The sequence below is a fragment of the Acomys minous genome, assembly GCF_964271855.1.
Source record: "Acomys minous genome assembly, chromosome: 2".
Taxonomy (NCBI): domain Eukaryota; kingdom Metazoa; phylum Chordata; class Mammalia; order Rodentia; family Muridae; genus Acomys; species Acomys minous.
The window spans coordinates 64,528,278-64,545,690 of NC_140484.1; the positions used below are offsets into that span (position 1 = coordinate 64,528,278).

The 17,413-nt window shown below is 47.3% G+C and overlaps 1 protein-coding gene across 4 annotated transcripts in view; it reads left to right on the forward strand.

Moving 5' to 3' along the window:
- The window catches only part of LOC311580043 ((E2-independent) E3 ubiquitin-conjugating enzyme FATS), a 240,395-nt gene that overhangs the window by 85,705 nt on the left and 137,277 nt on the right, over positions 1-17,413 (forward strand). The window contains exon 3 of one of the 4 annotated variants that reach the window (XM_084751210.1): positions 8,188-8,320. The exons of 2 other annotated variants lie outside the window; for them this stretch is intronic. In XM_084751210.1, the coding sequence (XP_084607336.1) occupies positions 8,188-8,320 (133 nt within the window). Of the gene's footprint in view, positions 1-8,187; positions 8,321-17,413 lie in introns of those variants that run through there. One more of the 4 variants, XM_084751212.1, reaches the window with a different exon arrangement.

A 17,413-nucleotide genomic window follows, 5' to 3' on the forward strand; every position in this document is an offset into this window, starting at 1 on the left:
ACTTAAACTGAATTAGCTGCTCATATATTGTGTAGCTGAAAAAAAAAACATTGCCTTGGTTCTGATAACAACTTACTTCTCTGCTTGGTGATCAGTTGCTCTGTTGGGGCCAGAAGTGTCTTAACCTTTAGCAAACATCAGAATCACTAGGTTCTAGACCCACTCAGGGATATCTGATGTGTAGTAGGTCTGGGCAAGGGAGGGGGTCACTGAGTCATGCTGCTGTGGCACAGGCTGTCATCAGCAGACCCTCCAGGGACAGACAATAGCTTAGGGCACAGGATTCAAGTGCCTCCACCTGGCACTGCAAGTGTGCTCTTCTGGCCATGCTTCGCCTCTCACATCTGGCCTGCGTTTCATCAACCCTTTGCTTTAGTACAATGAGGCACCTTCTGCTTTTTGCACTTGACTTGTACATGCCGCCCCTGGCCCACCATTTCTCCTTTCCCCTCCTCTCTTTTTGCCACCTTCTCCTTCTGTATCCAGCCCACCCACCTTTACTAACTTTGTTCCAAGACCAAATTTTACCTTCAAGGGTACAAGAATTATCCTGATCCCTACTGTCATCATTCTTGCCTGAGTAGCTGGGATTTCTGTTACCTGGGCTGTTGAACGCCACAGAAGAGGGACAAAAATGTGCCAGCACCAGTGATGGATCTCTGCCCTAGATGAGGACATCCAGGCTGCTATTTGGTGTCTCTACAACCTGCACATGTCTCTGCTTTTCTTTCTTTCTTTCTTTCTTCCTTTTTAAATCTGGTGCCCAACCAAGATGGAGACGCTTACTGGGCAGATGGGGCAGCTTAGAAGAGCAGCACACTGGCTGCTGGTTTTGTTTGTTTGTTTTTGAGACTCAGTGAGACTCTTGGGACCATGAAATTGGGTAGCTTGGATTGCTGGTCCTGAGAAAGTGGCCCTGGTGGCCCTGCAGCACCTGAAGGGCTGGCAAAGCTGAGCAGAGAAACTCCAGTCAGTCCTGGTGAGCTGAGCTGCATAGCTAGCTTTGGAGGGCGCCCCCCCCCCCAATCCCAGGCTCTGTCAGGGCTTGGGTCCATCTGCATGATAAGAGAAGCTGCCTAGCACGCTGAGCAGAAAGTGCTGAGATGATTATTTGAACAGAGATGATAACAATTGCCCTCATAAATATGAAACGGAATGCAATTTAAGAATATAAATCCAGAACTTTTCAACCTGAAACGTTCGTTGGATAAGGATCTTTTAGACAACTGAGAATCTGTTCCCAATATAAAATCCCAGGTAGGAAGTGATGGCGTTTGAGGATGGGAGGCTTTTGAGCCCTGCATTAGAATTCATAATCATTTTTCTTTTGGAATGTTTTAGAGATAAAAGAAAATTACCTTGAGATTGAGTGGACCACTTGTGAGATTTTTCTCCAAGTACAGGCTTTGGATACTTGTGCACAGAGGCACAAACACACGTGTTCTGGACTTCACTGTAGCAAACTGGACTGGTACTCCTACCTTTCAGTATGGCCACTCTCTGGAGGTAGTTTGATCCCTCAGGGAGGGTTCTCCTGGCTCCCAGGGACAGGAGAATTACCTAACAAAAGTCAAGACAGTGTTCCCAGCTGAGACTTAGCCAGCCCTAAGTGTCAATCATGTTAGCCAAGGCTGAGACTGTCTTATAGAGTGATGTTAAACCAGTCTAAGGCAGGGGTGGGGGGTAGAGGGTGGGGTACTCTATTGTTCTGTGATGATGTAATGCCACCCACCCATTTCTGACCTTGAGTAGTGTGCACTCTCCTGTTGTAGGATGTGGTTTGGTTTCAAGGTTTCCAGCTGAATCCTGAAAGGGACTGGAGTCAGCGTGGAAGGTTGCTCACATTTCTAGATTCCATCATTTTTATGATGTTTCAAAAACAGAAAAGAGGCCCCATCCCAAGAGGATAATGAGGAGATGCAAATGGGGAAACAGGCATCTTCTCACTTGTTTCCATGGTTACATCATTACCTAAGAACTCCATGTCTCTTGTATGAGTTGAAGAGCTTAATCCCTCTTTTAACACCAGTATTTAAATTGAGACCTGGAGGCACCAGCTCCCACTTGCTGTTGTCCAAGATCCCAGCAGATGTAGTTGTGTGTATCCACATTCCTTGTTTTATGTACTTTCGTGCAGGTTTCATGAGGGGCCTTAGGTTTCACGAGGACTGTGGGGAAACCTAAATGAAACCAGAAGAAACTGACTAGGGGAGTGGAGTAGAGAAGGCCACTGGACACTATAGTTGCCCTTATCACAGGTCACTCTGAAGTATGGCCTTGGCCAGTCCTTTGTCTCAGAAAAAGAATCTGATGCTGTGGGCTCAGGGGTCTCATTAAAGGCTGTCAACAGAGGCCGCTGGAGCAGTCTATAGGCTTGTTCTACCACGGTTGGGAAGCTGCTGTCTGTCTCCTCATGCCACCTCCATGATGCAAACAGAAGGTGACGACACAGCTGCCAACTTCAGAGTCGCCGTCACCCTTCCATGACCAGGAAGCTGCTGTTGTAAAGCAGCGAGGCCACCTTTATGTTTCCTTCTACGGCTTGCTCCAAGTCAGTCCTCAGGGTGCGTAAGATGCCTTTGCCTCTGTCACGTGACTGCATCTAGCACTAAAGTGGGCTGGGCAGCACATTTTCTTTTTAAGGTTTTGATATCCTACCCTGAGTGTAGGGAACTTCTTCGTTTGATGTATTTTACATAGCCCCTCATGATACATGTGTATTGCGTTCGTGTTTGGCACTAGCTAACAAGAGGTACTAGTTAGCATGTGTCTGAGGAGAAGATGCCCAGCCCATGAGAAGGCAAAAGCAGAGTTCTGCCCTAAGAAAGGAGAAATCAGACAGCCTGGATCACCCTGTGGTGGAGTCTGGGAGAAGGTTTAGTCCCTAAGAACTATGGCTCTCAACCTATGGGCTGTGACCCCATGGTGAGACTGTCAAATGACCCTTTTACAGGGGTAGCCTATTAGATACACTACATCTCAGACATCAACATTATGATTCATAACAGGAGCAAAATTACAGTTATGAAGTAGCAATGAACATAATTTTATGGTTGGGGGTCACCACAACATGAGGTCACAGCATGAGGTCACAGCATGAGGTCACAGCATGAGGTCACAGCATGAGGAAGGTTGAGAACCACAGCTTAGGGGTCATCGGGGGATCCTTAGTGTATAAGCCACACCCCTGGGAATCTGCCTCGACGCCGTGGCCTGATTTTCCCAGCTAGAGGATGTATCTAGAGATGAGCAGAGATTCCTGCTGCCTGTCTCGTCTTCCCCGTGCCCAGGTGAGCTATCCGGTTGGAATTTCTGCTCTCTGCTCACTTCTCCTTTTAGGTCCTTTGAGTTCTTCAGAGGAAAGACCCCGCACAGCCATTCCTGCTTGTCCCTCACTGTAAAGAGAATCAGTGTGAGAAGCCTGTAGAGCCCAGGTCCTGTCTAAGCTGGCAATAGGAGACGCAGTGCATTTCCCCCAGCTTTCTACTCTGGCACAGCAGTGAGTCTAAATGGGTTGTGGTTGAGACAAGCTGCGCCTGCACTCTCCGCTTAGACACCTGTAGTTTTGCCTTGTAAAGGAAATTAGCGCCTCCTGTTACAAATGTAAATGTCAGTCATAATGCTGGAAAAGCAGGAACAAGAACAAGGGAGAGCACTGCCCACGTCACTGACAGCTGGTCAGAGGGCAGAGAGGGGCATGGGTAGAAGGCGGCGGGGGTGGGGGGATGGGAGTCTGCTGAGGAGAGCACAGGCACATGCACAGACACAGGCTCCCACGATCCTCCTATGCTTGTACACACACACATTCATGCATGCACACTTGAACACGTTTGTGCATGCACATTCACACACGTTCACTGATCATAATTCTCTGGTACATAGTGCACATATGGAATACACACACACACACACACACACACACACACACACACACACACATACACACACACACTTCTTGTTTATGAGGAGCACAGGGCACACTTGGTGAAAAAATGGATTTAATGGATAAAATATAAAGCTCACAGGACCCCAGGATGAGTTGGATAGCCAGCTCAGACAAGAGCAAACCAGGGCTTCTTAGGATCATGATAGAGGGAATTTCCTCCTTGGGGGGGGATGTGTAGCCCTACTGTACCCACATGTCTCATGTGCTATTCTTGACACTGAGCATGAAATAGACTCATTCAAAGGAATCAGGTGTCTGCTCCCAGCGAATCCCTCATAGCCGTGGAAGAGCAAGTGGATAGAGCAGCAGGTCCTCAGCTCTCACTGCGGGCCAAGGCCATCATCAGGTACCATCAGAGGGCATACGTCAGGCAGGCATCATGGGCTTGTGTCCCATTCATTACATAGAAGAGATTGGCGATCTAGAACGAGCTCTTTAATCATGCAGTTTCCCAATCTACATAATGAAGATGACAATTTCTGCAGTATGGGGTCACTCCAAGGATGAAGAGCACTGACAGTTCCTGGCTCTTGTCATGTCACCAACATTTATTCTTAGGTGAGGTGATTTTCAGTATCATGTAAAAACATAGTGGCACCCATTTCAGAGATTACTCTTTTTTTTAAATTTTATTGATTTATTCATATTACATCTCAATGGTTATCCCATCCCTTTTATCCTCCCATTCCTCCCTCCCTCCCATTTTCCCCTTACTCCCCTCCCTTATGACTGTGACTGAGAGGACATCCTCCCCCTGTATATGATCATCGGGTATCAAGTCTCTTCTTGGTAGCCTGCTATTCTTCCTCAGAGATTACTCTTGGAAATTTTTGCTTATTAGTTTTTTTTTTCTTTCCCCTTCTGTCTTGTCTTTAGCCAGGAATAACGTGCACACTAAACTCTTAAAGGTTTCAAAGGATCTTTGATATGAACAGAGTGCGATGAAATTTTCTCAGTGTAAAAACTGCATCAAGAAATACAGATTTGCAAAAATCATTCTAGAATGAAATCTCACTGAAACACCTGGCTGCAAGCAGTTGATAAGTCTGACCTAGTGGCTGCCGTGTCCACTGAGAAAGGATACGGGGTGTGCTGGTTTGAATGGGTCAGGTGGCTCTAACTGCCTCTGCGTGGAGCAGAGCTGGTGCTCTTAACTGAAATGTGTTATCTATGCGGAGCAATGCTCCCATCCAACGCGTGCAGTTTCATGAATCGTCAACGACACCTCTGTGACTGTGACCCAGACATTCTTGAAACCTCCCTCCCTCCCTCCCTCCCTCCCTCCCTCCCTCCCCCTGTGTCTCTCTGTCTCTGTGTTTCTCCTTTGCGCCCCCCCCCCAACTCTAATATAGCCTCTCCTTTCTGTTGAAATGTTTTGTGTCCTATATCACCGGGATTAAGGACATTGGGGTCTCCATTTCCACCATGACTTAGAGATGCTTATATTATTGCTGCTCATTGTACCAGTCACCCATTTCATTGCTGTGACAAAATACAGGAAAAACAAAACACAACTAAGTAAAGAAAGCTCTACTTTGTCTCTCAGTCCATCATAGTGAAGAAATGGCAGCAGGAGCCAACTAGTGACATTGTATCCACGGTCAGGAAGTAGAGAGTGCTGGTGTTCAGCTGACTCTCTTTATTCAGTTCAGGAGCCCAGTCCTGTACTGGTGCTGACCATGTTAGTGTAGGGTTCCCCACCCTAATTAACCCAATCTAGAACCTTCCTCATGATGTGCCCAGAGGCTTGTCTCTCAGGCAATTCTAGATCTTGTCAGGCAATATTAACCGTGACCTTCATTATGATCCTTGCTAAGTGTTATTTACTTGTGTGAAGTGTATGGTTTATTGATGTGTTCTGCTGTTGCTGAACATCTGGATGCGTTACAGTTCGGGGTTGTACTCCGTGGAGCTACTATAGACGTTCTCCTGCAGAGCAGAAAACCGGGAGTGTCGCTGGGACAGAGGGCACAGCAGTTTGCTCCGCTGACCTGGCTAGCACAGCAGCTCACCAGCTCGGGCCTCAGTGTGGGCATCTCTGTCACCACTTGGCAGTCCTTTCATGTTAGCCATTCTGGTGGCTCGCGGTGGCTTCTCCTGGGGGTTTTAATTATCCTCTCCCTCATGATTAACAAGGATCAGCACGTTCTCTTTTATTAGCCATTAGGATATTCCCTTTTGAGAGAACTGTGTTCAGCTTCATTTAAAAATAGATTGTTGGAGGCAGATACGTGCTGTATGACCATAATCTCAGTACCCAGGAGGCGGGAATAGGAGGATCAAAAGTTCAAAACAAACCTCAGCTACAGAGCAAGTGTGAGGCCAGCCTGGGCTACATACACTTTCTTTAAAAAAAAAAAAGATATTATTTTTTTTCTTATCAACACGTAGATATTATCCATATATTTAGGTTAGAAATTCTTTACTGAGTTTAAGGATTGTAAACACCTCTTACACAGTGTGGATTGTATTTTCATTTTCTCAATGATATATTTTATTGGCAGTTCTTAATTTATAAAGGTACAATTTATTGGTTTTTTGCTGATAAAATATGAAGGAAAAATAAACTAAAGGGAAAGAAGGGAAATAAGGAAGGGAGAGAAGGAATGAAATTCTCATTGCTGAACAACAGCATGGTCATACTGTAGAAGGCATAGTACTCTCAATTCTTGACTTGAGCTCACAGAGAAGGCTTTCTCTGTCTCAGCACCCAGAATGAAATTTGTTATAGAAGCCACAATTACACTCTTTGCAATAAACCCCCATCTCACATATTACTTTTTAAAAATCTATCATTTCTTTGGACTTACAAATCTGTTTAATTTGCTTTCAATTTTTAAAGATGTATTTTATTTTTAATTGTGTGTGTATGTGTGTGTGTGTGTGTGTGTGTGTGTGTGTGTGTGTTTGTGTGTGTGTGTGTCCCTGAGCACACACGAGTGCAGGAGCTCCTAGTCTCCAGAAGAGGGCATTGGATCCCCTGGAGGTGGAGTTACAGGTAGAGTTACAGTTGTGAGCTGTTTAATGTGGGCTCTGGGGACTATACTTGGGGCCTCTGCAAGAGCAGCAAACACTCGTCGTAACCATCAGGCATCTTCACAGCACCTCCTTGTTCCTATTTCAAGGACCCTCCATGACTAATGAAATTTGCCTTCTAACACACGATTATTTAATGCATTTCTACCAGTTTTTAGTTTATTATTTATTTTTTCTAACAGTATAGATTTCTTACTTTAAAAAAAAACACTCAAACTTTTATGTAGTCTAAATTTTATTTTTAAAAATATCTTCTAAATGTGGATTCTTGCTTTAAATTATTTTCTTATGAAGATTATAAAAAATATGCCCCCACCCAGTTCTTCTATTGTGTTGATTATTAATGTTTAAGTCTTTGTTTATTGCAGTTTAATTTGGAGCAAAGAAAAAAATATATTTTTGCTACCTCAGAGTGACTGTCAGTAAATCATAAGTACCACTGAAGGGTATTGGTGGGCTTATTAAGGTTAACAATACAAGGTTAGAGGCCTTGGAACCCCACCTGATGTCAGGCATGGAACGGCTGAAGTCATACCTAGAAGCAGGCAGGGAACCAAGAGAACGGCTGGTTTGTTCAGTGGGTTCGGGGCAGGACAAGGTGCTCTCTGTCTCTCCCTACAGGCAGGACATTGGCACAACAGCTGAGAAAAATCTTCATTGAGGACGCCTGCTATGTTCAGGCCCCTAAAAAAGAAAGAGCTATTTCTGAAGCTGGGGCTATAGAAATACTGTGGGGGAGAAGATGCCAGGTTTGGACCTTCCTCAGAAGGTGCTTTGCTGGTTTGCCAGTTTGCCGGCCTTACCTGCAGCAATTTGCTCCTAGGGGCCCATGGGCAGGTGCCGGCTTTCTTTTAGATGTACTCGGGCCCTGGGTGCCTGCACCATCACCACTGTGTGGCTTGTGTTTGGCTATTGGTGGCTAGAGGCCTGAGGTTGCTTTAACGCAGTCCTAGGTTCCCTGGGCATGCTATGCCTCTCTCATATAGTGAGCCGCTCTAGAGTTGCAGAGGGTCAGTCAGCCCAGGCAGGGTCCTCCCAGGTCCCTCTTCTCAGCTCACTCTGGCTATCCCCCTAAGGGGACCACTTAGGCTTTGAAGCTGGGAAGAGAAATGGATGCCTCAGTTAAGTAATTTGAATGGAATGCTAATGAGGAGAGGTGAGAACCTTCTCACTCATTCATTATTCATATATTGCCTTCGCCTCAGCCTCCTCCCAGGCCTGGGCCATCCCATCAGCTTCCTGGAGGCCGAACAACAGGTGGCTGTTGGGTCCCTAGCACCTGCAGTCTCTGCGGCAGGACTGGCCTGGCTGCCTGGGTTCCCAACGACATCATCCTAGGTAAGTGGACCCATTGGCTCGGAGCCAGCCTTCCCTGATTCTGGTGATTTTCACCTACGCCCTGGTTTGGAAAAGGTGATTCAGGAGGCAGAACTGTCACCTTTGAAAAGCAACCACATGCCATCGTTAGGAAGGACTCTGCAGTGGCTGTGGCTGAGTGTACCTGGCTCTGGCTTCGAACGGCCTCTTATTTCTGCTTGTGACTTCTCTTGGAGGAACGGGTGCCAAACCCAACGTTTATTTTCTTGGCAATCGTTCGCTGGTGAGTGCATGTGTTTTAATAGAAATGGATGACGCTGTGGGCCAAGGACAGGGCTGCGCAGAAGGAAGGAATCAAAATGCTTCGGAGGCCACCCCATTGCGGAGGGCAGCGCTGGGAAAACGTGTTCTGGAAAGGATTCCATTAGGACTCAAATAGTTTCACTTTTCTCTCTCTCTCTCTTTCTCTCTCTTTTAAATGAAATCACATTAATTTGAAAGACTCGGCGAGAGCCTGCAAGTATGACAAGGAGGTTAATGTAGCGCGGGCAGGAGGGGGTTGGGGAGGAGCGGATCAAGGATACTGACAGGGCTCTGCCGAGAAGCCAAACAGGCGGAGTGTGTGTGTGGTGCGGGCGGGGGGGGGGAGTGGGGCGGGGGGGGGGAGAGGATATTACAGAATTTGCTTCTCCTAGGAACCCTGGCATCTTTCGTGTCTCACTTCTTTTCAACAAAATAGCTTCGGTGAGTCTGTAAGACACAGTACCCTTGAGAGTGATTTGCAAGAGCTCCAAAAAACCTTCCTGGGATTTCCCTGGGATAAATCTCACGGATATTAGTGCACCATTCCCGTTTTCAGAAATTCGCTAAGAACCTTAGATAGTCTCTAAATTTTCCTAATTAAGTTTTAGAGTCACTTCTTTTATTGCTTAAAAATCATTGAGCGCTGTATCACGGCACCACGAAATAAGACTGCACTAACTGGGTAATAATATATTAACTTCTGGGGGTCCATTTAAATGCATCCATGTCCTGAAACTTAAAGAAGCCAGTCAGGAAGTTGCGGGAAGCACGACAGTAAGTACCCCAGGTTCACCTTGCGATTTGCTGTGGAGAGTCAGGGATCTCTCTCTCTGCTGATTGGCAGCAGCTGTAATGAAGGGCCTGTCCTAAGGAGTTCCAGCGACTGCAGGCATAAAGTGTGCTGGGCAGGAGAATTAAAAAGAATGATAATACAGCATCAACTGGGGCTCCTATAAAGTGAGAGAATATTTAGTGTGGAGTGAGGCCAGGAAAGTAACACCAGCCCTCCTGGTGGGTTCCCAGCTTTATTTAATTTTTAAAGAGATATTTCTTTTAGATGCACACACTGTTGCCTCTGGTTCTAAAGATCATAATAAATCATTGACTAAAGTCATCCGTGTGCAACGTGCTGGGTCCCCAGCTAAAAAGGAGCATCGTGTTTCTTTTCTCCTTGCTTTTGTATTTATTTCATTTTTAAGGGAAGCTTTACTTCCCCCCCTACCCCCCATCCCTGCAATGTTGAGGAGGGAACTCTGGGCCTTGCAGATGCTTATTGGCTGTCTCCCCAGCCCTACTCTTACTTTCTCTCTGGCTCAGAAAGGCTTCGGGATGTGCAGGGTTTGTTCTAAATTGATTTTCTCCTGCTGAGGGTTGGTTTTAATGAGGAGGAGCATGGGAACCGCTTTCAGCGTGGTTTTGGTTGGCAGGGCTCTTAGAGCACTCATTACCATCTGTCTACGTAGCCGCCCAGCAGGTTGTTCTGTGAGATCAGGTGACACACACACACACACACACACACACACACACACACACACACACACACACCCCTCTTTCTTGTCATTTTCTCAAGATACACCCTTCGGTTTGCTCATGCTGTCCCCTGCTTCTTGGGTTTTACTTCCACACAGCCTTTAGAACTGTTTTGACGAGATGCATCTTTGGTTTGTGGTTTGTGGCTTGTGGCTCCCATTGTTTTAGGACTTTTGTTCAGCTTGGACAAGATCAGGGTATCCTCCTGTAAGAGTTGGGCACCCCCTTGGCACAGGCTCAGTGCTTAGTACAAAGCCTAGCATGGTTTTGGGGGTGAGCTGTGCCTGATAGGTCATGAGGACCAGTCTCTCTTGGCTGCTTGCCACAGGGATGGCTGGTTGGGAGGTTGAGTTATGATGGAGGAAGCTGGCATCCTGTGGGATCCCAGCAGGAGTTACCACTTTAGTGTCCTTGACTTTAAGCCCCAGGAAGCCACAAACCCGTACCTGCTCAGCACAACTGTCTTTTGGCAACCTCTATCCCCAGTAACCATGCTTGGAATTAGAGGAGGTGTCCTTGGTTCCCTCTGGCTCCAATACTGCTGCCAGGCTCTCAAGTGTGTGTGTGTGTGTGTGTGTGTGTGTGTGTGTGTGTGTGTGAGAGAGAGAGAGAGAGAGAGAGAGAGAGTGTATATGAGGGTATATGAGTATGTGAGAGTGTGTGTGTGTATTTGTGTGTGAGTGTGTGTGAGAGAGTGTGTATGAGGGTGTGTGAGTATGTGAGAGTGTGTGTGTGTGTGTGTGTGTGTGTGTGTGTGTGTGTGAATGTGTGTGAGAGAGTGTGTATGAGGGTATATGAGTGTGTGAGAGTGTGTGTGTATTTGTGTGTGAGTGTGTGTGAGAGAGTGTGTATGAGGGTGTGTGAGTGTGTGAGAGAGAGAGAGAGAGAGAGTGTGTGTGTGTGTGTGTGTGTGTGTGTGTGTGTGTGTGTGTTCGTAAGCAGGTACAGGTGAACCTGAGCCCTCAAGTATCATTCCTCAGATGCTATCAACCTTGCTCTTGTGGAGAGAATCTCTCACTAATACCTGGGGTTCAACAATGTAGTTAGACTGATCGGTTGATGGGATTCAAGGACCTAGCTGTCTCCATGTGCCCAGCTCTCAGACTGTAAGCAAGAACCACCATTCCTTATTTTGAACATGGGTGCTGAGACTCAAAACAAGTCTTCTTTCTTGTGTCCCAAGTACTTTGCTGACAGAGCCATCCCTCCTGCTCCCAGGCCTTCTTACCTCACTTGTTGCGAAGCCGTGATTGAGGGAAATGCCATCACCTTGCTATGCATCCGTCATTCCTACACTGCTCATGCCCTAGGCAATCCCCACCCACATACTCTTCATGGCTCTGCTCCCTCATTTCCCCCTCTTCCCAGTCTCTCGCTTGTTCAGCTTGCTCACCTTAACTTTTCACCCCTGTGTACTTTCTCCTTCTTGCCCAGGTGGCTGGACCTGTCTCCTGTGGTGAAATAGGCCTGTATGAACAGCTGAGTCTCTTGCTTCCCCGACTCTGTTTCCAAACACTCCTGTCCCCAGCTGTTTCTTTTCCTTCTGTCCTCTAGAGGGAGAATTCTAAGAATCCGACAGCCTGGTGCACATGCCATTTATATGTTGGCCAATTTGGGTGAGCCCTGGGAAGGGCCAGAGACCTTTGGTGTGAAGGATTCCGTGTGCTGTCAGTGAAAATGGAGGAGCCATGTGATGACCACTTGCCACTAGGCATAGGCAACAACACTGACCAAAACTAAGAAAACAGAGAGCCCCCCCACCCCCCAATTTTATATCCAAAAGGAACTAAATGCTTCCTGTTAACTCCCTGAATGAGCCTCTAAGCCTAAGAGTCTAAGGGAACCTCAAACTGAATGTGGAAGGCGTCTCTAGCTGACAGCATGATTTCAGCTTTGCAAGACCTTGAGGTTGAGTCTTGCCTTCTGCCTTTAAGTACGGAGCAATCACCAGCTATTATGGACTTGGGTTAAGGTGGAGGTTGGCTATGGCATAGTAACAGAGAAATGGCGGAGGCTAGAAAGATTGGCAGCAAATGGATTGGTGTGTGAATTTCGACACACGTAAATTCAAGCTTGGTCTAGAGTCTTACTCCTGAACTTACCATCGAGTCGACACAAAGGGGTCCTGATTTTAATACTTAAGTGGGTGCCTCAGGGAAGGAGAGGTGAGCAAAGGGCACTGAGCAGACGCGCTGTTCAGGACCAAGGAGGAGGTTGCTACGGTTTTAGTTAGCCACTGTCTCCAGGCTGCTGAAGGCAACCGCTGTCCCATCTGTCAAAGGCAAGCACTGGCAGAGCATATGGTCCTGGAATCAGGCAAGTCCACTGAAGTAAAGTTAAAGGTAAGGGGTTGGTGCTAGTGTGTGCAACCCGTGAGCTCTGCCCACCCAGCTCTCACCTCTTTTGGGGGGGGGGGCAGAATCCCTGTGGTTTGGAGAGAATCTGGAAAATTGGCTCTGATTTCCACCTCTATCACTGGACACTCATGGTACAGTGGCATTTGTTAAGGTTGGTGAGCATGGATATCATACATCACGACTTTTATTACTCCTTATTCTGGCTTACTACTAACATGTGACCTTTAAAAAGTCACTTGGGGGACCACAGTTACCTTATAAGCAAGGTAGGATGCATTTACCCCACATGGACAGGGTTGTAACAGTGAGCCTGCAACACAAAAGTGAATGGCACCTCTCTCTACTCTGCCTAGACAAGATCGTGTTTCCTGAAAGGTAGGCTATCGGCTCCTTGAAGGTCCCTGAGGTTGATTCTTGGCCTGCACAGAGCCCTGGCATCCTAAGAGTTCTGTCCCTGTGGCTGCTTCATGGTGGAACACTGTTGCTGACTTTTAGGGGTAACTTGAAGGATCCAGATCAAGGTTACCCACCCAAGGGTGGCTTGCTGTGTTTACCCAAGTCTGGCTGGCAGTTGCCTGATAAAGATGCCAAGCTCACTGATGCCAACTGCTTAGCCTGGAAAGAAGAGCACTGGTGATACTTCTTGTATTTTCCCAAATGTCTTTAGAGCCTGTAGTCCCCCCAAGGTCATGGCTCACATGCTCTGCTGTGGGACAGCACATTGAGCCAACAGCTGTCTGGGAGATGGTTCTTACACAGAACAAGTTTGAGACTTTTGTGGTATCTGGAGACATTTTGGGTTATCACCACTGGAGGCCTGTGAAGACATGGAGACCATTGGCATCTAGTGGGTGGAGCCTCAGGATGGTGTTAAATTCCTCGTCTCAGTTGCTCAGAGAGTACGCTGGGATCAAATGTCCCTAGACTGAGTGTGGGAGACTTGTCGCCTGGGTTGTCCCCTCTAAGTGTCAGTTAGAGAATGAACAGTGTTTGTCTTCCTTCATCCTTAGCAGTCAACCTCTCTGGTCTAAGGACCAAATAAGCAAAGTCAGGATGCAGGATGCCCTGAGCTGTGTTCCATCTGTGTGGAGCTCACAGAATGCTCAACAGCATCCTAGCAGGGTGTTCATTCATTGTAGTCACTGATGCGGAGGACTGGGCTCCATGCCATGTGCTGGTCGACATGTTTCCACCTAGATAATCCCATGTAATCCTCATGGCAGCATCAAAGGAGTCAACCGCAATCGTGTTGGGGAGAGGGGAATGGTTTCCCTCTACCCTTCTGGGTTCTTTGGCTGGGCTACAAATTGAATTGGCAAAAGACAGATGAACAAGGGAAAACCCGGTTTTAATTACCTGCAAAAGCGCAGGAGTCAGATGACTGAAGCGTCTCTGAGCCTCATGAGCGAATGGAGACAGCAGCTTCTGAGACATGACAGAGATGAGCTGTGAGGAGGAGGAAGGAAGGTGCCTGGTGAAGGAAGCCCTGTCTTGTTCTGCAGATAATGTTTCCCGACATCCAGTAATCTGTTACCCCAGCATAGTGCCTCCCTGGTGTCCAGACCTTCACTGCTACAGAGTCCTCAGGTTTTCTTTATAGGTAAAAATCTCTTTTACAAGAAGGGCAGCTTTTCGGAGCCATGCCTGAGTTTGTGCTTCCTCAGAATAACTAGTTTGAGGGTTACTGTGGTCTATTTCTGGGGGGAGGGGGTGTATTCTGGTCCCCTACTGCTGTGTTTTGAGGGGCATGTGTCCTGAGCCCCACCTAGTACCTGTCTGTTACAGACAGAAAAACAGCTTCAGGTGGTCAGACTCTTCTCACTGCTGTGCACATCTGGCCTTACACCTGGCTATTTCCAGTTGCAGATGACAGCTAGTAAAGCCACAGCAGGGATTCCCTCGCAGAGCCAGGCCCTGTCTCACCATGTCTTTGCCCCAGAAGCTGGAGCCCTGAGCCTTTCTGTCACATGTCAGCAAGCAGACTGCGGTGGTTACTCTGGCTTGTAGTGTTTGCATTTCCTATGCCATAAATTCTCCACTATGGCCAGTGTCCAGATGCCAGCTCAATGCCCTTGAACTCAGAGGTGGGAAGACATACACTTGTTTTTAAAGGCTGTATGAGCAGGCCACAGCAGGCCACTACAAAGGAGCCTGGCAGAGTGAGGCCCCCAATGCCTGAGCGTCTCAGTTCCTGTAGACAGGGGAAACGTAGTCTTACACTGGATGAGGATTATCAGGCAGCAGTAAGTCACAAAGAGAGGAGTGCTCCTGAAAGCTGGGCCTCCAGGTTATGCAGGCTTCACTCTGTGATACCCCACTCCTGAGGTGGGCTATGGGCACCCATAAGTTGCTGTAGCAGTTTCATCTCTTAACACTGCAGACAATGTCCTTGGACACAGTGTCTTCAGAAACCAATGGGTCTGTCCCAGGAAAAGGACAGAACCGCTGAGTGCTTTATATGCACTGCTTTGTGCCTATTGAAGCCAAGGCAATCCCCTCACCAGCAAGGACACTTAATGCTACTTTGGAGAGCACAACAGCCCTGAGCAGAAGTAAACACTTCTCTCTGGTGTGTCTGAGACTATCCTATCTCAGGTTTTAGGCAGACAGCAGCTTTCTATTACCGCCTTTGTAGCTAGGAGGCTTTGTTCCTCAAAGACCCTGGAGTCTTGGGAGAAGGCGACCATCCACGTATTTTAGTTACGAGTGGGATGCTGACCCTTGGGCAAGGGCCCAGTTTGTGGACTTTACTCACACACCAGCTATGGGCAGAATTGAGATTGACCAGGCAAACCCCTGTGGATCCAGGAAGCTGCTAGATGCTGGTATGAGCAGGCAGAGAGAAGAGGGACACTTGGACAATCCCGTCAGTATTCTTTTAGATTCTGCCAACAAAACTCCATAGGCCACTGCTGGCCAGCAGCTGCTGGGCCTATAGCTTCCTTTGGGCCTATAGCCTGGCCTGCTGGGGCAGAGGGAACAGGAGTAGTCCTGGAGGCTGGCCTAGCCAGCTTTTTCAGCTGTCAAGCACGAGGCTTTGTAGTAGCTAGAGGCTGTGTCAGGCCACAGCACTTCTTGTTTGTTCATCAGTAGAACTTGCTGGCCATAGCTTTCACCTCTTCAGTTCAGCTCCCTGTGGTAGAGGCTCTTTCTCACTCAGCTTTCAACCTCACACCTCTGCTTTCTGCATGGAGCACTTCTATCAGCAGGTGTTGATGGGTGCTTAATAGGCCACCTGGGGTCGGGGAGGAGGGCAGAGCTGGCAGGCCCCAGCACCCACACATCTGTGCCTACTGCTCTCCTGGCCACCCTTCCTGCCTTTGGCTCTATATGGACCACGAGTGCTGTTTCTCCGAGAGCCCCTTGTTTAAACAGCAGCTGTGGTTCCTTAGTCACAGCTCAGCCTTCCTGGCCATTGATATATCACAGCTCCCTCCGGGCACAGAGAGCAAAAATATCCCTTCCTCATCGTCATCCGGACTACCAAAATTCCACAGTCCCACAACCCGATTCTGGGAGCGAATTTTAATGAATTCGCCTGAAACTTGTGCAGCAGTGATAAAATGTAATTGAGTGCAATTTCACTCCCACACCCGCCGCTACGCTGCGGAACCTCAGCCAGTTCGCTGGTAGACAATTTCATCACCATGGAGTTACTGTGTCCTAAGGTATATGAGCCTTGTGCAGGCCTGAATGAAATGTGAGGTGAATTTTCATCAGGACACTACAAGGGGAGGCAGGCAACACTGCCATTAAGATTAATTAGAGGGTGAGAGCCCTCACTTGGGAGCAGGTTCAGTCCTAGGACACTTTTCACAGATTTGTTCTCCCAGACCGTCTCCAGATTACTTTCCCAAGCTGTTCTGGTACTTTGCAATGCACATGTAGATTATTTTTTCTTTTGTAAAAATCCATTCTGCTCCTGACTTCATCAGAAAGTCCACCATGAGCGCATCTTTGCCCGAGGCCAGGGCAAAAGTCCATGACCGGAAGTGGATGCTGTAGATTGGTTTTGTCTGGTATTTCCAGTGGGAGTTCCTTATCCCTGGTGGCTTGATGGATGTCTGAGACCTGCATATACAGGTGTAGAAAAAAATCAATCTGTCTGATGTGTGAGACCTTAGGACAAGAATGTCTCTTCTACATGTGTAAATGCTCTGAAGAAGAAAGAGAAACCTAATCTTATGTGGCATATGAAAATTATATCGAATTCACATCTCAATGTAGAGTAATAAAATTGAGAGGAATTCAGCCATGGCCATTCAATTATATGCCCCCCAGATTCACATCGGCTTATTTATAACTTGCTGATGAGACATACCCACTTATGTGCATATTACCCACCTACTTGCATATTACCCACCCCACTGATTATATTCATAATTTACATACCATCCTAAAGGCACACCCATTATTTACATACTGCCCCAACCAAGCCTACTGTTTATTTACTGTTCACATGCCACACCCACCTATTTGCATATTGTCTACCCACTCTCTTGCCACCTCTGACCCTTTAACCCCTGATAGAGAAGCCCCAACTGGGTGTGGCTTCACTCCCTCAGCCAGTCAGGAAGGGCTTTTTGATTTTTAGTGATGATAATAAATTAGGTCCCTCTGGTTTGGCATCTGTGCCACCCAGGGGCATTGATAGTCATTGGGAGGGAGGTGGGAGCAGGGAGCAAGGTTTGCTGTGGGGGAAGGCCTCCTGGTTATGGGTCTTCAGCCATGCACTGAGTGTGGTAGCAGCTTATAATTTGGTATTTGTCACCGTGCTTTGAACCTTTCAGCAAAGTGAGAAATAGTTTGCCAATGAGGTAAAGTAGAAAATTAAATTCAGTTTCCCCTTGTTGCAAGTCAAGTGCTAAAATTAAACGGTGAAGGCTTTAATCACTAGTGCATCTTTGCCTTTAGTAGAATCTTC